Source organism: Phyllostomus discolor, chromosome 5, assembly GCF_004126475.2.
Source record: "Phyllostomus discolor isolate MPI-MPIP mPhyDis1 chromosome 5, mPhyDis1.pri.v3, whole genome shotgun sequence".
Lineage (NCBI taxonomy): Eukaryota > Metazoa > Chordata > Mammalia > Chiroptera > Phyllostomidae > Phyllostomus > Phyllostomus discolor.
This window is the reverse complement of record NC_040907.2, coordinates 171,438,416-171,462,104: the sequence shown is the minus strand read 5'-3', so window position 1 is coordinate 171,462,104 and position 23,689 is coordinate 171,438,416. Positions and strand designations below refer to the sequence as shown.

General features: G+C 56.1%; 1 protein-coding gene across 1 annotated transcript in view; it reads right to left on the bottom strand.

Moving 5' to 3' along the window:
* FANK1 (fibronectin type III and ankyrin repeat domains 1) overlaps positions 1-23,662 on the bottom strand; it is a 46,555-nt gene extending 22,893 nt beyond the window's left edge. Inside the window, exon 1 of the mRNA XM_028513811.2 lies at positions 23,558-23,662. Within this exon, the coding sequence (XP_028369612.1) occupies positions 23,558-23,576 (19 nt within the window). The 5' untranslated portion in view covers positions 23,577-23,662. The remainder of the gene's footprint in view (positions 1-23,557) is intronic.
* Between the last annotated feature and the right edge of the window lie 27 nt (positions 23,663-23,689).

Here is a 23,689-nt window from a genome sequence, read left to right as displayed (position 1 = left end):
CTGGTTCAACTACATGTGTGCACACACATGCACACACATGATCACATACAGTAGAAACCGAGAGAATCCCTGTAGCATCGCTGAGAGCAGCCGAAGCTACAAAAACCACCTGTACGTCCAAAACAGGACATGTGTTACGTGCGCGGTGGCGCGTCATCTAAACGCCAGGCTGCGTCGGCCGCCACGGGCCCAGGGACGAATGCAGACCAACGCCAAGGACGCGGGGCACGCTCAGGGGAGAACACAGTTTGCACAGGCACCGTGACTGCAGAGCTCTAAAGTGTAAAGACGTACACGGAAGAACTGAAAATGAACTTAGAAAAAAATGAAGGGCAATTACTGTGGTAGAAGGATGGCTGACTCGGGGGTAAATTTTATTATTATAGCACTGAATTAAAAAAAAAACGTAACTGCGTCTTCCCACGTGTCCTGCATGGAAACGAAGGTCAGGCCAGACGCAGGCCGGCGCGGACTCCTCCTCCAGGAGCTCTCGCGTGTGCGACAGAGACCAGTCGGGGGGTAAACCGAGAGCGAGTCGGCGTGGGTGCTCCACAGCACGGGACGTTTTTCAGCTCCATTCTGGCGTCATCTGTCGACCATTCTGGTGCTAATGCTCCGCCTCCCAGTTACTTCCAGGGGGTCAGAATACGTCCGTGCCTTCAGCTCATCTGTGGGACACCTACTAGGTGCCCCGAGGGCACGGCCCAACCAAGACCCCGGGGAACCCTGACTCCAAACAAGCACATGCCAGGCACATGCCCGTGGGGAGGGGGAGGCCTCGTCGAATCGGGGGTGGCGTGACCCCCTCTGATCTTGGGGGTCGGGGGCCTGTAAGTAAGGCTACAGGGATCAGGGGAACACGTCCAGGAGAACCTGTGGGCAGACAGTGAGCCGTCCAGTGAGAACATTTTAATTCACGTAGAAAAAGCTCATGTTTTTACTCCCAGGCATCCTTATCTTCCAAAAAAAAAAAAAAACACATAAAATTCCAACTGCCCCAAGCCCCTTTCTCACTGCTTTGCTAGGAAGCTCTTGGAGACCAACCCCTCAGCTCAGACACCCAAAACCAAAGGAACAGAAACACTGAACCAAAACCAGAACAAAAGACGGCGCCTCCTAGAGTCACAGTCCGGAACCGCGGCTTCCGTCTTGCCCTGCCCGCCCCTCCCCACGGCCCTTCCTCCTCAGGAACGTGGAGACACATACGGACACCTGCCTGCCTGCCTGCCTCCCTCTCACGCCTGCTGCAAACAGAAATGACGGCACAAAACATTGAAAGGCGATCAGAAACACATAAGGGGCTTCAGAGACATAAGGCAGAGGCAACGCTCTTGAAATGTCCACCTGCCTTTTTCGCTTCCTGCTACCTGGAGCCCCCGCTGGGGATGCCACGTGGGCGGAAGGTAGTCGGCAGAAAAACTACGGTTCACTGTGGGCTCGCCCTGGGCCAGGCGACGTCCTGGGCCCCTGACCCACGCTGCGCCTATACCCCACAGCAAGCCCATGGGCTCGGGCCACGGGCGAGGGACATGGGGAGGAGACGGAGGTTCAAGGCCATGGGAACCGGGAGCGGGAGCTGGGACGCAGCCAGGTCTCCGCCTCCACGCGCCGGGGCCGGGGGGGGGGGGGATGCGAGGCTCCAGAGCCCTGCCGTGGGGATGAAGAAGGTTCGCCGTGTCGGAAATGAACCCCAGTGAAATGGCAGAGGCCCTCACGGTCAGGCAGGAAAAGTCGCGTCGCTGCTCACGGTCTGTAGACTCAGCGCATGGCCCCGGGGGTTAAAGCACGTTCATCGTGAAAGGGCCAGCTGCGTTAACAACGGCGACGGGGAAGGGTCGCATGCACGCGCTCAGCTCACGCCCACTCTTAAGAAAGCCGCGGTGCCGCAGGAGGTGGGCGGCGCCAGCAGACACGTAGTGCCCCCTCGAGGACCCTCAGCACGGCCCCTGCCGACCTCTTAGCTACCGTGGGAGCAGGAACTGCAGAGTCGGGCTTGGTTTTTTATTTGTTTGTTTGTTTGTTTAAGGTTTTATTTATTTATTCTCAGAGAGGGAAGGGAGGGAGAAAGGGAGAGAGAGAAAGAGAGAGAAACATCCATGTGCGGTTGCTGGGGGCCGTGGCCTGCAACCCAGGCATGCACCCTGACTGGGAATCGAACCTGCGACACTTTGGTTCACAGCCCGCGCTCAGTCCACTGAGCTACGCCACCCAGGGCCCCGGGCTTGGTTTTTTAAGTCATATATTAAATAACAGCCACATGAGGCTCTGAGTGGGGGGCTGAGGAGTACAGCTTTGGGGTCCATTTCAGTTCCACTGAGTACGAAACCCTGAAGGGGAGTTTTGTTTGGTTGGTTGGTTGGTTGTTTTTTACCCCCACACATAAGCCCACATCCCGGGGGTACGCCTCCACCTCCACGCTGAAACCTCACATCATCTCTGAAGTTTCCGACATCCACCGTCCACACAGGCGTTCACACACACGTCTCAGGAGACGCTTTGAAACGCTGTGCACAAGCTGACGTCATTCAGGACGACTTCACTGGCTGCAGCCCTCGCTCTTCCCCTTGGCTGGGGGCAGAGTCAGCGTCTGTCTGGCTCTGTCTGTCTGTCTGTCCTCCACTGACCCGAGAGCTCTGGGTCTCTGGCTATGGCCTGGTAAACCTACCCCCCCGCCCCCGGCACCGTGGCTCAGCGCCGGGCTGTGGATTGTCACGGCCCCGTGCGACCTCAAACTCGGCCTGTTCAGCATTGAACATACTTCCCCCCCTCCACGCCCCCCCCCCCCCCCCCGCAGAGCAACGCCCTCCGGACGAGGTCTTTGCTGCCGCTGGCAGATCGTCGTCAGTCCTCCGCCCGCCCTGGCGTGGACTCTGGCGACCTCTCCCCTGAGCTGCATGCGCTCCGTCCTCTCCCCTGTCCACAGTCACGGGGCTTCGTGACTCCTGCTTCTTCCTCGTGGAAAAAGACCGTGCAGGGTGACCGATTACAAGTGTGAAATCTGCTCCGTCCGCCACCACAAGGGCCCTGGGACCCGACACCTCCTTCCCTTTGGGTGCGGAACATTCCGCACGTCACTGCCCCACAGCCCTGCTGGAGCTGCGTGCGTCACCTTTGCTTCTGTCCTGTCCCTGGAAACCCACCCTCTGGGCACCCCACTCTTCCTGGAACTGGGGCCTTCCTTGGCTACGGCTGAGTTACAGCTGGTTTGCATCCCTCAGTGCAAAACCCGAACTAGCACCCGCCCCACCCTTTACCCCCTCATCTGTCAGGATGGACAGACAGACAGACACAGGGGGTATTTGGTCTCATAATTAGAGAACTCACAAGTTGTTGAGGTTTCAAGGAAAACCGGAAAATATTTTCAACTGGATGAAAAGAACAACTTATCAAAATGTGTCCTTTGAGGGAAATTTGTAGCTCTAAATGGTTATATCAGAAAGGAGGTTATTAAGACAGTAACCGAAGCATCTACTTGAAGTAGAGAACGAAGAGCAGAATAACCCCAAATCCAGCAGGAGGAATGCAAATAATACCGGGTCGGCCGAAAGTCTGCATGGTGTTTCCCGTAAAATAAAACACACACTTTTCCTTTTCACCAATAGCTTTGTTGATTGGGGTGTTTTGAGTGTGTCGGCTGTCTCCCACAACTGGCTTCCAGTGGGCAGAGGCCCGGGCGCTGCCGCACACCTTCCAGTGCAGAGGACGGCCCCGCGGCAGAGAATGTTTGGCCAGCACGTCAGCCGTGCAGGGAACTTCGGGAACCGCTTTGACACGTCCGACCGGCCGCGGCGCCTTCTCGCACACCGCACAATTTTTTTTTTTGCGTTTCAGTTGCATTTTTTTACCTTTCTTGAAATAATAAAGCATAATATGCTAAATATGTTGCATATTTTCTTTCATCTTTGCTAATGGCTACACAAAATTTCACCAATTTTGATGAGTTGTTTTAATGCACGCTGATACGACGGCTGTCACACTACAATCTAACACAATTGTTTCAAATGAAGTTAAAGACCACTGGACACTATTACAGCCATCGTATGAAAAAACGTAACAGACTCTTTGGCCCACACAATACTAAACAAGAGACTACATCAGAAGATTCAAAACAGAAAAATCAATAAGCCCCAAATACGGTTCTTTGAAAAAAAACCCATAAGGTTAATAAACCTCTAGTCAGACTGACCAAGAAAAAAGGGAGAAGCCCCGAGTTCCAGGGCCAGGGATGGAAGGGGAAACAGCACTACGGAACTAGGAAGCTGATGAGAGAGAGCCCCCAAAAAAGATGGTGCGTCTAAATTCCACGTGTTAAACCACCAACGATTCCTCCAGGAGGCCAGGACCCCACACCAACATGCGCCTCCGACACGACGATCGTTTCGAGCTGAAGAAAATCAAGCAGCAGCGAACACAGGGAAAGCTCTCTGCCTCCCCCGGCTCCCGCCAGCACAAAAGGCAGGACCGAAGTCCTCCCTGCACTGGGCGCCGATGCCCACCCGCCAGGAGCTGGCACCCAGGGAGCCGCAGGCAGCCTCTCCGCGCTGCCCTCCTCCCGGTTAGAAGCCGCCGGCCACTCCCCTCCCCCCGCCCCTTCTCTGCAGCGCGCTGCCCTTTGGGGACGCGGATCCCTCCGAGGGCTCTCCAAACCACCCCTGGGGACGGCTGTTCATGCCTTCTCTCTTCCGTCACGGGCACGGCCGAGCTTGGTCGCCTGTTTTTCTCTAGCGAACTGGATTTTCTGCCAAGGACCCCCGGCTGAAAACCGGAGATGGGTCAGGAGAAGTGTGGCCTCCCCTGCGTCCCCAAACTCAAGAGGGAGGCCAACTGAATATGCCTGTTTCTGTTGCAGAACCTGCAAGGGCACAACCACTTCGGAAAACAACTTAGCAGTTTCTTCTCCTATTTTTTTTATTTTAAAGATTTTATTTATTTGTTTCTAGAGAGAGGGCAAGAGAGGGGGAGAGGGGGAGGAACACTGATGTGCGAGAGAAACGTCGGTCACTTGCCTCCTGGATATGTCCTGACTGGGGATCGAACCCATAACCCAGGCGTGTGCCCTGACCAGGAATCGAACCAGCGACCCTTTAGGGTTTGCAGGACGATGCCCAGCCCACTAAGCCACACCAGCCAGGGTGGCAGTCTCTTATACAAAGCCAAGCATATACGGACAGCGTGGTCTGGCGATCCTACCCCTAGGTATGTCCCCAAGAGAAACTAAAACCTGTGCCCAAACACCCGTCCGTGAATGTGTGTGGAAGACCCATTCAAAGCGCGCCGAAAAGTGGAAACTAACTAGGCCGTCCCCGTGGTGAAGAGAGAAGCCGTGCCACATCCATACAACGGGACACTGCTTGGCGAGAAACAGTAAAAATGAGTGACTGGTACACACTGCACGGATGCATTTCACAGGCACTCTGCTAAGGGAGGTAGCGTTCCAAAAGCTGCAGATGGGACAATCCGGCACCTATGACACCCTGGAAAACGCCGCAGATCAGCAGGCGTTGCCAGGGGGCGAGGGGGAGGGCTTCCCCACCCAGGGGCACCGGTGTGGAGCCGTGGGTGTGTCGGCACCGCAGAGCTGAACGCCGGATGCCGAACGGGGACAGCGGGCTTTAACACGGAGTCCAGTGTGCGCACACCGCGGCCGGCAATATTCAGAGAGGAAAACGAGTTTGGTTTATTCCAGGTATGTCTGATTGATCTTCAACGTGGGAAAAAATTAAGGTCGTTGATACGTTAGCAGATTAAAGTAGAAAAAAGCAAATGATTGACTCAGATGCATAATAAGCATGTGATAAAATTCAAACGCACTCCACGATTTAAGAGAACACACACTAAGTTAGGACAGAAGGGAACTTCCTTGTTCCGACACGGGAGACAGATCCACCGCCAGCGAAAGGTGTCCTTCTTGACCCAGATGCTGAAGCTGGGGAGAAGGAAAGGATGGCCGCCGCCCGCCCTCTGGCCGGCGCTGGGCTGCAGGCCCTAGCGAATGCGATGAGGAAAATAAACAGAAAGGGAAAGAACTGGTAACGAGGAAACAAACTCATTTAAAAATGATGTGATTACATACATTCAAATTCCAAGAAATAATCAGTCAACATAGCAAGCTAGCTACTCATGCACCGAACAAGGAGAAATTAAATTTTAACAAATTACATCATCTGCAATAGCACCAAAAATGCAATGAGCCGAGTAATAAATCTATAAACTCTGCGAGGCCTTCGTGGAGAAAACTGTATAATTTTATATAGGATGCACCAAAGATATAATAATACACAGGGAGGCAGGGGAAGTGGGTGGACTGGAAGATTGGATTTTGTAAAGGTCTCCCCAGAACGACCTACTGATCTACCCCCAACGGGAACCCCAACCATTTTTGTGAAACTTGGCAGGTCAGTTCTGGAACTCATTTGTAAATGCAGAAGGCCAAGAGCAGCCACCACCGAAGCAGAGCGTGCGGGGAGGTGGACTTGAGCGCGCCCTGATGGACCGGTGAGACAAGCAGGCGGCCGGCCCGTCTGTACGCCCAGAGCCCCTGCAGCACCGCCAAAGAACAACAGGGGGCCTGTGTGAGCATCCCCACAGCTGTCTGAAAGTCAAAACACTGGCTCTTCTTTTTTTTTTTCATTTTTAGAGAGGGAAGGGAGGGAGAAAGAGAGAGAGAGAGAGAGAGAAACATCAATGTGCAGTTGCTGGGGGCCGTGGCCTGCAACCCAGGCATGTGCCCTGACTGGGAATTGAACCTGTGATGCTTTGATTCGCAGCCCGCACTCAGTCCACTGAGCTACGCCAGCCAGGGCAAAAACGCTGGCTTTTAAAAAATAAGTTATAAATTGATTTTTAAATGCACCTAAACCCATGTGAAGAAAGAAAGAAAGAAAGAAAGAAAGAAAGAAAGAAAGAAAGAAAGAAAGAAAGAGGGAGGGAGGGAGGGAGGGAGGGAGGGAGGAAGGAAGGAAGGGGAAGAGGAAAAGGAAAAGGGAAAGGAAAAGGAAAAAAGAAAAGAAAAACCGTAACTAAAAGCATCGCCTAACGTTCCACAGCACTGGTGTTCTGACAGATCGGAGGCTGGCAAGCCATTTGCAGAACTGCCACTGGAAACCCCACGGCCGGGCTGGCGCGGGCACGGCACCTCCCAGGGGCCCACTGAGCCAGCCGCCGCCGCGGTGGCTGAGCCCAGACTCTGCCGCGCTCTCTCTTTATGATCATTGTTCTAACCATGTTTGTCAACCGTGCCCATAAATCACACACAGAAACAGAAATGTGTGCGTGGCCTCCTGCCAGAATCAATCCTTCCTGAGCGTTGGTTCTTATTACGGGGACTACCCCAGGAGACAGCGACATATTTTTTTTTATCAGAGAGACTTTTTTACCAAGAAAAACATCATCAGCAAAAAAAAGGTTTTAAAAAACCTCCCTGAATTTCCTACTTAGGACAGGGAGTGGATGGTGACAAGCCATACAGCGCCATCCGGCGCCTCGTGACAACGGCTGCGAGGGGACATTCAGTCCAAGGTCACGTCCCACGTCCCGCTGGGCTGCTGCGCCGTCCCAGCCCTGGGCGGCAACGCGGGGCGGGGAACGCCGAGGTCCGGTCTGCACCAGGGAGTGAACCTGCAGGCCCAGCGACTGCTGTGCATTTCTGCTGGGCCTCATGTCCCGCTCCGTCACGACAGAGTCACAGATGTCAGACAGCGCCCCCAGCAAGGGGACGGAGCAGACACAGCGAGGTGACAACAAACTTTTTAAAGGCACAGTCACGGGGACATCCGTCGTCTCCTCGGTCCCCACTTCCCCCCTTTAGACCTGGTCACGTCGTCGTTTGAACGGGAAGGCGCTGCTGGCTGTAGCATTAACACAATCTATACTCAAGTTAAAAAGTCACAGTAACTTAAAAAAAAAAAAAGGATTCGAGAAGCACCAGAGACACCGCACCTGCGTGTGGTGAAAAGCGAGGAACCAGGAATGAGCAGGAGAATCCACACAGCTCAGGGGTCCAGTCGCCTAGTTTTGGTGTCGGCTACAAAGTCGGGTTGGAAAGAGGAACCCAGAACACAATCGAATTCGGAGGAAAAGCTCACTGGGAGGCGGATGGCCACCCTGGGGGCGTTTCCGACACACTCAGGGCACGGACCCTGCACCGGCGGTAGGGAGAAGGTGGGCCGGGGGCGTCCCGAGAGGAGGAAGGGCACGCACCTGAAGGGCCCCGGCAGGATCCCGGCTGGAAGAATGTGACTCCCGCCCGCTGAGGCCAGCCAGGGCCAGCTGGGTGCACACACCTCGGACGCGCTTCGCACACCCCTGGGCACCCCACAAGGATTGATCCCGTCTAACCTCCACGGTTCTCAGCCGAGAGTGGGAAGGCAGAGCCACCCTCGGCGGAGGGGCCGGCTCTGGTCCCCCTCAATAACCTGCGGGACCCAAAGCAGGAGAGTGACTCCTGCCCTCACTCCCGAGGGCCCCCGAGGCCGGTCCCCGAGAGCCGAAGGGGCGTCTCCCTTGCGGTCTCTGCTGACGTTCCCTGGGCCGATGGTCCTCGAGGTCGGCTCCCTGCCGACGCTGCCGTGGGAAACAGCGGCTGACGGCCTGTTCTCGTCGACAGACTAGGAGTTACGTCTGTGTGACCCCCGTGACTTGTTTCCCCCCGAAACTCAGGATGCCTTCCCACTCCTGTTTCTGCTTCAAGGACGCGCACCCCTAACCAGGCCCGCCGGCTTTCGCTGGTCTCCGGACGGTACGCTTTCGTCTTTCCGTTGCTACGGTTTCAGTTCTGTTCGTGATCCTCGAGGTTCTCCCCTGACATGTCCCCGCCCAGAGAGGAGTGTGGCAGGGTGGGGCGAGCGCAGGGTTTAACTTGCTAAGGACCTAACTCCCACCCACCAGCTGTGCGACCTTGGAGGTCGTTGCCACGCCGCTGGACTGTGGCTATGTTTACTAGGCAAAGTCGGTTTTTGCATGTGAAAAGGAAAAGAAATGTTTATTGAAAGCTATACAGACTTAAAGTAATGACCTCACGTCTTCATTAAAAGAGTAAATTCTTTTGCCCTGGCTGGTGTAGCTCAGTGGATTGAGCGCGGGCTGCGAACCAAAGTATCGCAGGTTCGATTCCCACCCAGGGCACATGCCTGGGTTGCAGGCCACGGTCCCCAGCAACCGCACATTGATGTTTCTCTCTCTCTTTTTCTCCCTCCCTTCCCTCTCTGAAAATAAATAAATAAAATCTTTTAAAAAATAAAAATAAAAAATAAAGAAGTCCACATTTAAAAAAAAAGAGTAAAGTCTTTGAAGATACCCACAGACTCCCACAGTCCTTCCTTCCCCCACTGCCCTTACCCGGGGCGCCGAGTCTCAGGAAGAGTCGCAGCCCCTGATTCAGGCTCTCGGCACCATCAGCTGTGCCGCCGTCAGCATCTCCAATGAATCCAAAGCCACGTGGCACCTGCTCGTGGCCCACAAGTAAGAGTCCTTGCACCCCTTTTCTTCCAGGCAAAGTCTCTCCTACTCCTTAAGCCACGTGGCCAAAGAAAGCACCCCAACGACGCGTGGTTCCCTCCCGGCAAAGCTGCATGGTGACTCTCTATGCAAAGTCATTTTAAGGATTAATGGAATTATATGTAAGGCACATGGCATTTAATAGATGCTCAAATAGCTCTGGCTGGCGTAGCTCAGTGGATTGAGCATGGGCTGCAAACCAAAGCATCGCAGGTTCGATTCCCAGTCAGGGCACATGCCTGGGTTGCAGGCCACGGCCCCCAGCAACCGCACATTGATGTTTCTCTCTCCCTCTTTCTCCCTCCCTTCCCTCTCTAAAAATAAATAGATAAAATTTTTTTTAAAAAATACATGCTCAAATAGCAGATATTTTAAAATATTTTTATTATATATACATATACAATATGTATATATGTGTGAAGAAACAATATGAAGAAACAGTTCATCACAAAGCACTATCACAAACTGTCGATAAAAAACAAGATATATAAAAAACAAGATTTATCATTGTAACCATTTTTAGGTCTTCAGTGTAGTGGCATTTGGGATATTCGCACAGTTGTGATCCAGCAGCACCATCTGCTCCAAAACTTCACCGCCTTAAACCAAAACCCGTCCCTGTCCACTCAATGGCTCCCCAATTCCGCTCCCCCCAGGCATTGCCGACCCCCACTCTGCTCTCCGTGACCTTGGCCACTCTGAGTAAGTGGCATCAAAGTACATTCCTAGGCCCAGGATGGAGCTGGGGGGGGGGGGGTCCCCGCTCCGCATGAGCAAAGACGAGTCCGCCAGTCCCCAGACGCCAAGCCAGCTGTGGGCTCGCACGTATTTCCTGGTTTCTTGTTTTTTCTAAACACGGTTAAACAGACACGTGCTCCCGGCCAGGCACACCCGGTCTCCGCACTGCGACTCCGGGCGCCCTAGGAAACACGGTCCCCGCAGAGCGTGCTCCCCCGGCCCGGGGATTGTTTTCCCTCGAGTGCAGGACGTCGGACACCGCACCAAACCGTTCAGTCCGGTCACAGCGCAGCCACAAAGCACGAGTCTTTCCGTGGCGGGCCCCTGTCACCTGGCACAACGTCTCCCAGTCTCGCCCGTGTTGCGGCCCATGTTGGGACCCCCTGCCTCTTCCAGGACGCACGGCGTGCCAGTGTGTGGATTCGCCGTGTGGTGTCTGCCTACCCTGTCGACAACGCCTTTGGGCTGCTGGGAATCACGCGGACGGCAAGTGTTCGAACTACGGAGTTTTTATGCCAGATGTACACGTCAAGGAATCAAAATGCTTTGTTCCCGCCCGCCCGCCCGAAGGTTCTCGTTTCAGAAATCCGTAAACCCGCGGGAAGGAACGCTGAGAGCTCCTCCTGTCCGTTGCCGGAATCCTCTGTCCCCTCTCGTTACTTTCCCATCCCCACGGGAGCAAAACAGGCGAGTTAAAAACTATGCGGAATGAAACAGTTCATCACAAACCATTATCACAAACTGTCGAGCAGATACACAGAGCAATAGAGACTCTGGAAATGCCCACCAATCACAAATCGTAGGAACCATCTGAGCCTCAGTGGGCAAAGTCTGGGGGTCCTGGTCACACCCTGTGGTCTGCCAGTTGCACCCGGCACTCCCTCGCCCCGACTTCACAACCAGTGAAGCTGGAAGGAGCTCCTGGACATGCAAGTGACTCTTTCTGGTCTCCGGATGCACAAGGGAGTCTGTCCCTTGGAGGGACAACCCTGCCCCCAGGTGGCAAAGCCACTCCCGTGCTGTTTGCAGGTTGGGTCCTCCTGGACCTCTTCCCGCTGGAGCGGGATCTAGCGGCCCCTCCCAGTCCTCCCGCCTCCCCCAGTGCCCCCCCCCGCCAGGGGGTGACAACCGCTTCCTGGCTCCCCCTCTCAGACCGGCCGCCAGCTCACTGCGGCAGGCCTGCGTCACTGCACCCCCGGGCCCAACCCGGCCCGGGAGCTCCCACGCCACCTTCCGATCAGACCCTCCGGAAGTGGAAGTAGGCCCACCAGAGACACAGGGGACCCGGGCCTCAGACCACGTGCTTTCCACGGGGCGACATCCCCCGGTCAGCTCTGGGAGCTGGGGGACGGGAGGGGAAGATCTTCAATGTTGTAACAGCCCTTCGTGGCCTTCCAAAGGTCAACCATATCTGACAATAGTCTCACTCCTTGTCCTTGGCATTGAACTTCTCGTCTAGGGAGGGTTCATTTTTCTGCTTAGGGGAGACCGATGCAAGCGCGGTGAGGAGCCGCTGCCTGGGGTCGCCTGTCCTGGTCCGCACCCCTCCAGGCTCCTCCGCCTCCACGTCTCTAGGCCCGCCCGCGTCTTCTGGCCTCCGTTTTCTGTCTCTCGTCGGTTATCCAACCGACCCTTGAGTGCCCACTCAGTGTCCACGCCGCCCACACGCTGGTGACGCAGTGAGGGCAGGCAGGGCGGCCTTGTCCCTGGGGGTCGGTCCAGCAGAGGCGGAGGGCGTGGTGTGGGAGCAGCCATGTGCAGACAGATCCCCGAGGCCTGGTGCAGGCCTGGTGCACGGTATAAAGCCAGGTACACAACGGAGCTTTGGAAAAGGGGAAATGGGAACACAGGCTTAGAACTCGGGACCCCTAGAACGCCGGAGGGCCGTTGCCCACGCCCTGCGCTGGGGGACCACCGCCGTCCGCAGGAAGCTGCTCTCCTGGCGGAAGGAGAGGCACCCCGCGCTGTGGTGGCTGTTGATGGGGTTTGGAAACGACAGTGCCGAGGGCGGACGTTGTGTGCGTCGGGCACGGCCGCAGCCTTGCCGGTGGGCTTGTGTTCGTCTGGAATGAACTCCAAGGAAACGGAGGCCGCCGCAAGTGGTGCTGGCGGTGAGCGGGGTGTCAGGGGATGGACCGCTGGGGAGCCAGCCTGCTGCCCCCCACCACTGGCCTGTCTGTAATCAGGGCACCCACTGACGGCTGAGCAGTGACCGTGGGGCCGGTGCCGGGCCCAGGCCAGCATCCGCTCCACCAACGCACCCTCCTGTCCTGGGGCGGGCCACCGAGGACTGGACTCAATCAGGTGCCGTGCCGGGCCAGCGGCGGTGGGGGCGGGCCCACGAGGCGGTGTCACAGCCCTGCCTTCACGTCGTTCGTCCGGCTTCTGCCTCTGGGGACGCTGGCTAGCCCTGACCACAACCGCCCGCTCCTCACGGCGAGGGGGCAATGCTTCTCCTCAAAGGTCTCGTTGTTTCGGACCCTTTTCCCTTTCTAGGAAACAGGGAGTTCTGATCATTGGGCTCGCCGTCAACAGACTTTCTTCTTTTGTGTCGTGTTTCCGTGATTTATCACACTGAATTCACCAACTTCCGTGGTTCCTTGGACGTTCTGGAAATTCCGGATACGCACGCACACTGGCTTGCACGGGGGCTGAACACTGCATGGTGAATAAAACACCTAGCTAACAGCTCGAGTGACTAACCAGGATACTCCTCAGATCAGAACCCCTACAATTCTTCCTTAAAATTTCAAACCGCCTGGGCTGCGCCCTTGCTATGGAAAGCAGCCTAAGTGAAGTCTCCAGTGTTTTACAGGTGGCAAAAGCTTCCCCTCTCCCTGCGGCTCTCAGATCTGCAAGCAAACAAAGGCGTGGGCAGTGCAAACAGTCGGGAAACCCGAGGAACTGAGGGGTGCGGATCCGGAGCTGCAGGGAAGGAAGGAGGCAGAGGTTCACGTTAGCCTCGCTGTCCAACGGAAACGCACTTCCGTCCCAGCTTCGGGCGCAGCCGGTGGCGCTTAGGGCACGAGGAACAGGTTTTAGCTCAAGTGCAAATAACGTCAGGGTCGTGACCTGGAGGCCTCACTGGGAAAGGTCTGCGGTAGCCGCCAGGGCACCGGGGCTGGGCGTGGTGGCCCCACAGGCTGCTGGGTATTTGTTGCCCGACCTTAAATCCATCGCTCATCGGAGATGATCAGGACGTTGCCGGGCAACCAGGTGTTAGCTAGCTAGTCACTCGTCCAGGATCGCTGTTAGGATGTTTTCATCCAAAAACAAAGGAAAACTTGTTGTTGTTGTAAATGGACCTTGGATAAAATGGGTTCCGCAGCGCATTCTCCGTCCACCGATGACTGTGAAACAAGTGCCTTTGGTCACACGACTTCCTTTTACCCCTCGGTGAGGGGCGCCTGCCCCACGGCAGGGGTGAGGAGGACGAGGGGCGGGCGGCGGTGGAGCTAAATGAGACGGGGGTGAGGGCCTGGCCTCGCCCCTGTGGGAACCCCCCCACATGCCGTGCTGACCAGGGGTGCTCGCTCTGTCGTCGTGCTGTGGGGGGAGTTGGGGCGTTTCACCAGCACGACGGTACAAATCCCAGGGTTGGATAGCAGCACACGTGGTGTGGGGGCTGTGGAAACAGATGTTTTAAAAGACTTTATTTATTTATGTATGTATTCCTAGAGGGAGGGGGAGGGAGGGAGGAAGAGAGGGAGGGAAACACCCGTGTCTGACCTGCGACCCCTCGCTCTGCACAGCGACGCCCAGCCCCCACCGAGCCGCACCAGTCGGGACGGAAAGCAGGTTCAACAGTTACCCAAAGGGACCCTGCCTCCGGGCAGGTCCGCATCTGGACGTCCACTCTGCAAACACACGCTCACGAGGGCAAAGGCTCAGATACACAAGGTTGTGTGACTCGAGTCTGCCTGTGACCGTCGGGGATGGCAGCTGCGCCAGCTCCCTGAGGCCGCTGCGCCCCGTGCCCGAGGACGAGGCGACACCGCACAGCCGAGACGTGTTGCCTTGCAGTGGCGGAGGCCAGAGTCCGACACAGGACTCGCCCGGCAAACACCAGGGGCCTGTCCTCCCGGCGGGCTCTGGGGGAGAGGTCGCTTCCGAGCCGAGGCTCCCCGGGGTCCTCGCTTCCTGACCCGCGTCCCTCCGACCCCACTGCCGCCTTCCCCTGCAGGACGTCGTCTTCCCGACTCCGGCGTGCCTGCCTTCCTCTGATGAGGACCTGTGGCCCCTCGCAGGGCCCACCTCCCCACCTCGCCATCCCTAACTGCGGTGCAAAGCCCCTCCACCGAGGCAGGGGACACACTCATGGGTGCTGGGGACTAGCCGGTGGACACCTGTCCCTCGGCCGATCGCGACAGCGAGAGCTGGGGACAGACTGGAGGTCTGCCCCTGGGACGCTGGAGGAACGAACTCTGGGAGGTCCGAACAACAGAACGCTGAGCTGGACCAGAAAGCCTGCCACGGACCAGACAGAGAGCTCTCCCAATGACCACATTCGACGACACAAGGGACACACAGGGCAGAGAGAGGGGTGCGGCGCACGGCTGACTCTGGAACCCCAGGGGTGTGAACTCACACACGGAGTCTCCTACATTCGCCTGCAGAGTTCAATCCCATGCCGTGCCAGGGCCACCCCCGTGGCTGGGCGTCCGTGTGAGCAGGGGGCCGACTGGAGTCACGCGTGGGTTTTTGAGTGGGCAGGAGGGTCGGCACCCACACCCCCGCCCTGTTCAAGGTCGGCTGCTGAAACTGTGCTCACAGACACGGTGGTTAAACCGTCGCCGAGTCATACAAGGGCGGGAACTGGGGGGGGAAGGGTGGAACCAAAACAAGACCCTTCACTACATACTCGTAATTTTTGATTTTTCTAAACCTGTTAATTCTGCTACTTATCCGGAAAGTGAGGTAATCGGGCCCAGGAAGAGCGGGAAGACAGCGAAGTGAACGGGGAATCCCAGCGGGGAGAGGCCAGGGCAGGCTGGAGGCGGGAGGGCCGGCGTCCCCGTGACAGATGCAGACGGTCCCTGATTCCGAGGCTGCGGGACACGTTACCCCACCACTTAGCCACTTAAAGTGACAAACAGTGATGGTCTCACAGTTTCTGAGGGTCGGGAACCCGGGAACGGCTTGGCTGGCGGGTACGGCTCGGAGCTGCCCGCGAGCTTGCGGTCAGACTGGGCGCCAGGGCCATGGTTAGCCCAAGGCCCGGCTGGGGCTGAGGGTGGGGGGCACCCACCTGCAAGCTCACCCACTCCCCCACGGGGCTGCTGGCGGGAGCCAGTCCCGGCTGCTTCCCGGCCTCGGCTCCTCACCACACGGGCCATCCCGCAGGGCGCTTGAGCGTGTTCACGATGTGGAAACTCGTGGGTGACCCGGAAAAGATGGAGCATGTGAAAGAGAGGGAGGGAGGGAGACTGCAGGCCGGCCCAAGGTGGGGCCCGGCCTCTCATCACCTAACCTCGGAGGTGACACGTCACGCCTGCCATGCGCTGTTGGCCACACGGGCCAGCCCTGGTACGGTGAGGCGGGGCACGAAGGTGAGGGACCTGGCAGCGGGGGGAGGGGGGGGGTGGTCCCCAGGGCCCATCGTGGCGGCTGGCTGCCGTGGACATGGGGGTGGGGGGACCTGAAGGGCGGGGCCGGGTCAGCCAGCACAGGGAAGGAACACAGACAGGGAGTGAGCGCACAGTAGGGGTGGAAGGCAGAGGGAGGACGGGCCCAACCACAGCCGTCAGTGCACAGGCACAGTGGGAGCAGTGAGCACGGGAACATGGAGCGTGGGGCACGGCCCAGGGACCCAGCCGCCGCTTCCTGCCCTTGCCCCGAGGCGACCCGTGCTCCTGACCTGGAGCCTAAAAGTGTTCTCCTCCCACCGGGCAATCTCCCGAGCTGTTAGGTCCCCCTCTGCCAGGAGGGGGCGCCTGAGAGAAGAGGGGCACGTTTCCAGGTCCATGCCCCTGGCCACCAGCCCCCCAGTCCGGCACAGAGCCAAGCACGGAGCTGTGACTTAACCGGAAGGGGCGGCTCCGACAGCCCCCGTCTGGCCTCCTGGACAGACTGGCTTTCTTCTCCCTCACAGAGTCCCCGGCTCTTAATTGCATTTTTTTCCCAGAAAATCAGTCTCTCCGATTTCAGGGGCGGCCATGGCATCGTATCACAATGCCATGCAGAGCTGACATCCTGTGCCCCTGAATGGGGAGGGCCACCAGCTCATCGGTGTGACACAGCCTTCCCTGTAAACACACTTGACTTACAATATCACGAGGAGCAATGAGGCAAATCCAGCCCGGAACATTCTATCAGACGCTTGGCTTGGCTCCTTGGAAACCGTCAGTGTCATGAAAGAAAACATACGTTCATGGGAGACTGCCCCAGCTTCATGGGGACTAAAGGACCGTGACAATTACACACGGGGCGTAGTCCTGGGTTAGGTCCTGGTGTTCTAAAAAGGAGAAAACCAGACGCAAAGGCCACTGTTCACCCCACCTGGGAGCGTGGGCGGGGACTGCGGGTGACATAACATCGGCGTGTTCCGTCCAGGGGACGTGTTCACGGTGCCCTGGTTCCACGGGACAGTGTCCCAGTTCTCAGCAGACACGTGCTGACGTGTTCAGGGAGGAAGTGCCGTGAGTGCAGCCACTTTCAGATGGCTCAGCGAGAACACGTGGGCGTGTGCCCGGGGAGGGGGAGGAGCGCGGGAGGAAGAGAGCACGGGAAAACAGGAGTGGGAGCGACTCGAGTGTGGCAAACCGTGACGAGTGGGTCAGTGTCCACTGCACGACTCTTCAGGCTACTCGATAGCTCTGAAGTCTTCAGAATAAGAAGTACAGACATGTGTATCTATGTATGTGTGTGTGTGTGTGTGTGTGTGTATGCCGTATACATGGAGTGTAAGTTAGGACGAGTTGCATACTCCCACACATACTGTGCAGAAATGGGCCACTGTCTGTCTTGGATGGAAATTTCTGCCCCTTTAAAAGACCTGAACAGCCCCCCTCGAGTGCACAGTGGGGAGCACCGCCCCTAACACGCACTGTCATTCCAGGTCCCTGAGCCTCCGACGGCGGGTGTAGGGCTTCCCGTTTCTCAGCCCAATGGGACGGGCGACAATACAGCCCCTTGGGGGGGGGGCGTGGCAAACACACTCCAAGTGTCCGCCGTCTGAATTTCACTGGCATCAGCCGCTGAGCTAAGCCATCCTCAGCCTCGTGCTTGCCATAAACTGGAGAGTCTTGTCTTGAACTTTGTCGTACTTGGTCCTTGATGGGGAAGGGGACGGAGGTGGCTTCCTGCCCACTGTGTCAACAGCGAGGGCTCAGAGTGCTGTGGGGCGGGAGGGGGGGTGCAGTGGGCGTGGCCATTTCTCCTGCTGGAGACCAGGCCGCCACCGCTCTGACCCCTGTGCGGCCTCATTCCACGGGAAATCCACCCGCAAGTTCTGTTCCTCTTACGGACCCTAAAGTGAGAATTCCGGGGCTGCCTCGTGTCCCCCGGATCTTTTCGTGTCCGGCCAAACTGTTCACATCAATCTGCACAAGGGATGCCTCAGGGCTCAGAGGACGAGAAAGCAGGCATGTGGGTTTCCTAAACAATGCTGCCTCGACCATTTCACTCTGAGAAATGGGAGAGCAAAGTCCCTAATGGATAACCTGGGGTCGGACACTGAGCACCTTCAGGTTTGCGGCGCTCTCGGGAAAAGAACAAGAGGCACGTGTCTACCGGCCAGCACGGCCCGGCGGCGACACCGCTCCGGTGTCCAGCAGTTCTCATCTCTGCCCCCTTGCAAGGTACGGCAGTCAAGCCACACAAAGCAGGTCCCCGGTCCCCCGAATAGATCTCAGAAGTAACTCGATTGAGTCCCGGCTTCTGCTGCGTCCACCACGGTGGGGGGACAGGCCAGGGCAGAAGAGGCCTCCCCCTCCCACACACACGGTGCGGAACTGCCGTGGCCCCGCAGACCTGCCTGGTTGGTTGGACGCCGCCCCCGACCCGCAACCTCCGAGTGTCGTGGACATGCCCCCCTCCGTCCTTCCACCTCGGGGTGGGCCTCTGACACGGCTGGCTTCACAAGAGCCCTCCCCTTAGATTCTAGAATTGAGAAAGTAAATTCGGTGTCTCCCTGGGCAGTTGAAACTGATGACATCTCGTTGGGAGCTACTGGCAACCTTATTCCAAAATGTGGGCAGGGCAGAGGGGAAGCCAGTCAGTCAGCGGGGAGGAAAGAAGGCCGCCCAGGCAGTAAAGGGAGAGCAAAGTTTCCAAGGGAAGGCGACAGGCTGGAAACGTCTTGGAGGAGGGACAGGTGGGGCGGGGGGCAGGGGTGGGGGGCAGTGAGCACGTTCAAGGCAGCGACAAGGAAGCAGGAGGGCGGGAGAATGAAAGGACCCCCCCCACCCCCCACCCACGCAGGAGACAAGGCCGGGGAGGTTCCTGAGCATCTAGCAGGGGCCAGGGCACAGCCAAAGTAGCCGGCACCTGGAGTCTGAGAAGGGACTCCCCCAGCATGCAGGGAGGAGGGTCCTGAGGGGGATAAGCCCCTCCAGGGAAGTCTGGCTTGCCTCCCAGCCCTGTGGGCATGGACACGCACAGAAGGCCGGTGCGAGTTGTTTACTTGTAGCGATTTGCACCACCTTGCGTGCCGGGTGAGTCACTCGGGCTATTCTTGGGTGATGCTGGAATGCTCGCCCCTCCTGTGACCTGATTGGCCGGCGGGGGCAGGGCCTGGGCAAGACTGGGCAGGCCCTCCAGGGCAGGCCTGCCAGGGCCGCGCTTCCTCTTCCTGCCGGGAGCGGTCAGACCCGAGGCACCGGCAGGAGAGGTGGTTGGGGGTGCGGCCGGGGTGAACCTGAGCTCCGGTGAGACGCAGCGGCCACCAGCATCGAGTCCTTCCGCCCCTGCCCGTGCCTGGCTGAGCACCTGGAGGTCAGGACTGTGAGCAACTCTAGTACTTTGACGGGGATTTTAAACTGCAGCTATTTCTTTAAAAGGTGTTGCTGCGGAATTGTTTGAGTTTTAGTTTTTAAACTTAATCTCTATAAGCATTGATTTCTTAATGATACTATTTCAATTACAACCTAATCGACATTCTCTATGGGCTCAGACTACTTGAAAAAAAAAAACAAAACTGCTACACGGACCTTTAAAACCGTCCTGGGCCCACAGCAGTGCCGACATTTGGTTGGGTCTATGGTCGGGCAGCACTTTGGTCCCCCAAAACAAGATTACTTGCCTATTTCCCTTATTTTCCTGGACAGAATGAGGCTCTTCCCACACTTCATGTAGTCCAGTAAAGAAAAAGCAATGCCCTATTGGCAATCCACCTGACATGGGTGGGCACCCGATTTAAACGAACTTGACCCGAAGCCTACTCCACAAGGGCACGTCACAGTTCACGGGTGCACAGCCCCGTCTGCCACAGAGTGACACGGCGTCCCCCTTAAAGCCACGAGACCCTTCAGAACGTAAGGGAAGGCAGCCGGCTGCTCACAGTGAAGCATCCACTCGGCGGACGCCTGCCTGGAGCTCACTCCGTGTCGGGCACGAGGGATGCAAGAGATGTGTTTTTTTGTTTGTTTGTTTTTTAATATTTTATTTATTTATTTTTAGAGAGGGAAGGGAGGGAGATAGAGAGAGAGAAACATCAATGTGCGGTTGCTGGGGGTTATGGCCTGCAACCCAGGCATGTGCCCTGACTGGGAATCAAAACTGGGACACTAAGAGATGTGTTTTAATTCACCCAAGAATTGCAAGCTGTGATCACGGCTAGGTAGAGACAAGAGCAGAGACAGGACAGGGCACTGCCTCCTTGAGGGAGTCAGGGAAGGACTCAGGGAGGAGGCTACACATAAGCCAAGACCAGAGGGCGCTGAGTTAGGGACCTGCCGGGGCAGCGGGGAAAGCGCCCCGGGCAGAGGGAAAATCTCTCAGGGTCCTGAAAGGAGCTTGATGTGTTTGGAGGGACTGAAAGACCAAAACGCCTTAAGCAGAATGTAGCCAAGATCACACAGGGGCTGAGAAGGAGGAGGCAGCTAGATCCTAAGAACTTGGGGCGCCTGGGCAGGGGAGAACCCTGATGTGATGTGCATTCATTCCAGCAAGGCGGTGCTCTCTGGCTCGCTGCTGCAGGGCCGTGGGGGTAGGGGGAGGAAAACAGAAATCGTGGGAGTCTGAGACAGCGGCGGCTGGCAGGGCCGAGATTACAGTAGGGAGAGAGGAAAAGCGTTGGGGTGTGTGTTGAAGGTGGAGTAAACAGGCCCGCCCCTGGGCGGGGCTGCCGGGACAGGTGGTGAGGGAAGGGCGAGTTAACCAGGACGCCGACTTCTCTGGCTGCAGTGGTTGGGAACAGAGCGAAATCCTGTTCCAAGTGGGGGAAGACCCGCAGAAGGCCGGTGTGGAGAGAGAAGTCCCGACCCCTCCTGGCGCACGCCTCAGTCCCTTCCCTGTAGGGGTGACGCAGCTCCCCACTCAGTCCCCCCTCCTAGGGCAGGTGTGTATCAGGAACCTGCTGGAGACGGGGCCCTGATTTTCTGTGCGGGGCGAGTTTCGGGGGGCAGGCTGCAGCGTGGTTGTAAGTCACAGCTGGGTTCTTATCTTGATGCTGCATTAGATAGATATACACTCTTTTTTTTTTTTTTTTGGCCCAGAATGTATTTGCTTAGCAGATCTGGTTGGCTAAAGGTCATGAGAGGGAGGGCCAGAGACCCCCAAAGCTGGCCCTTGCTTTTGTCACTGAGAAATGAGAGAACTTAAATATTTTCTCTTAAAAAGGGAATTGGATGCCCACTTGCCGTTGCTATTTCGTGCGTGGGTTATCTCTCCCACAGTGTCAACAGTTGAGGAAGAAAGTGATTAAAGATGAGAATGTGTGAGCCGAGAGAGAGCCCGGCTGGGAACAGCCCGGGGCCCTTTAGCCCGCCCTCTCCCGGGGGAATCCCTTCTCGGATCGCTGACTTATTATTGGGTAAAAGGCAGCAGCCCCTCGGTCTCTGCCTGTCTCCGGAGTGGGATCCTGATCTCCAGCTGTGTGTGAGGTGTGAAGAGTTTATGTTTATTGGATTTTAACGACTCTGTTAATAAAGGTCATTCCTAAAAGTAATAGAAAACTAAGTGTGTGGAAACAGAATGGAAAAGACTGACTTGGGGGTGATTTCTAGTAGTTCCTTCGATATGTGTTGAATTCTTAAAGGCGATAAAAAAAATCCTTCCTTTTAACTACTTTACTGACTCCACATTCAACCACACTTATAAAGTGCTACTCAAAACCCATCAGTAAAAACAAGGTAGCGTGCAAACATCAGGTTTAAAATGTCAGATAATATCGATAAAGTAATATAGCCTTAATGTGACATTGATAACAGTATAATTACAGTTATACATAATTGTAACGCTTGGTGATATCCTATCCACAGGGATCTCCAGTATCTCCAAGACAATGAAATAACGAGGCCTGGGTAAAATCTGACTGGAGATAAACTTTGAAATTAAAAGAGACCTTACAAGTCATGTATTAATCTTGTCCTTTTAACTAATAAGAGCCAATGATTTAGTAAATATGTATCCAAAATGGTGTTTATTAGACTGTGAAAGAATTCCCTAAGGTAAATGGTGATTGTTTGAATTATTTAAAATCAAATCGATAAAAGCACTCAATAGTATGTACAAAGGAATAAGTTTAGTTGTTCGCCAAGCAGGGATGACTTAACAAATATTTCCCATTGCCGAATCCAAGGAAGTAAGACGTGCTTCATCTGCACGGTCAGTTTCTGACCCAGTTTCACGGAGCCTTCCTGACCTGGCCCTGCTGGCTTCTCCAGCTCTGTCTCTCTCTTCCCCGCCCCCTTCCGTCGTCTTAGCTACAGCTTTACTGATCGTCCTCCTCTGAGCCCCAAACCCACACTGCCCTTCCAGGTCTCGGGATCTCTGCCTGGAACTCCTTCAGCTCGTCCTTTGCTGGACCGTTCTGCCTAAGACTATTTCCCGCCAGAAGCCCTCTGGCCACCTTTTCTCCCCTGCTCTGGGGTCCTCGGTGGCATCGGTAGTTCTTGGGGGCAGCATCTGCTCAGTTTCCCAGGGACGGCCCCAAGCAACACTGCCACATTGATTGTCCCCAACCCCTAGAACAGTGTCTGCGACATATTAGACACTGTGAATGAGTGAATGCTGAAGAATCTGAAATTTATGGTGTGTACATCTAAACAATAACACGAACCTGGAGGAAGACAGTTGCTCTCTTTGAAATATGTATTTCACTCCCATTCATTTCTTCTCTAAACAGAGAGCATACACAGCCTGGCATCAGTCCGACACGAGACGACAGTTTCAGTGTCGTTTTATGTTAATTTTCTTTCATAGGATCCATAAAATGTAGGATCTAGAGATTTATAAATGCAGTGGCAGGATACCATCAAATCAGCTCAAGCAACTATAACGTACAACTTGTAAGCTCTCTCCTCAGCAACTGAGTTTAAAAGAAAGTTTTAAAATCTTGTTGAAAACTAATGGCCTGGGAAAAACAGATGCCAGCATTTCTCCTAGAGAGTGAATTTGGTCTGAGGACTCCCATTTCTGAAACTGTGCAAACAAAGATGGTTCTGAGAACCCAACCGCATCCTTCTACAGACATTTCAGATCTTTCAAGTCCTGATAGAAAAACACGGGTCTCCTGTTAGGGACAAAAGCGACAAAACTGACTTGGGAAGGAAGGGCCAAGTGCTGGGGCGCTGGAGAAGTTGGAAAAAAAGCTAAGAGCTCCTGTTAGATCTGATCGCTGCAGAATGCACAGCTTTTGCCAAAGAACGGGTGGAACACTAACAGGAAAAGTATTTTCCTTCTTGTCCCACCTTGTAGAGCCTGTAGCAATTAATCAAATATGCTTGGGCAAAGCTCTTTTCCTTGCTTTCTTTTTTCTCCTTTAAGTCACAGAGTGTGAGGGGAGAGGACGGGGTCTCTAATGCATGCAGGACCCAGCCTCGGTGCAGGTCCAACTGCTGACGGTGCAGAAGCCGGCTGACTGTGTCCAGTGAATGAACCCAACTAACCAGAATAATGAGAATGACAGTCACAGTAACAACCAGTGGACTTGCCGGGGGGTCATTCCAGGAGGAACGCCCTGGGGGCGCCGCAGTCCCTGGCCACACCGCCCCGCTCCCTGCGGACACCCCCCGCAGGGTGTCGCCCCCTTTCTCTGCAACAGAGTAAAGCGCGAGGGAGGAACCGTATTTCCAGGTCGAAAGGGTTAAAAGCCTGCGGGGTGCCCCCACCTCCTCGTCCCCGGGGAGCCCCCGACCCCTGCCCGCCCGCCTGGCCCCCTTACTCTGGGGCTCCATGTCCATGGCTCTCGGGTCCCACCGGCCGCCACCGGCACCGCCCCTTCGACGCCTTCGCTCCGCTGCCGGCGTCTCTCGGGTTGTCCTGACAACCGGGGGGCGGGGCCGGGAGGACGGCG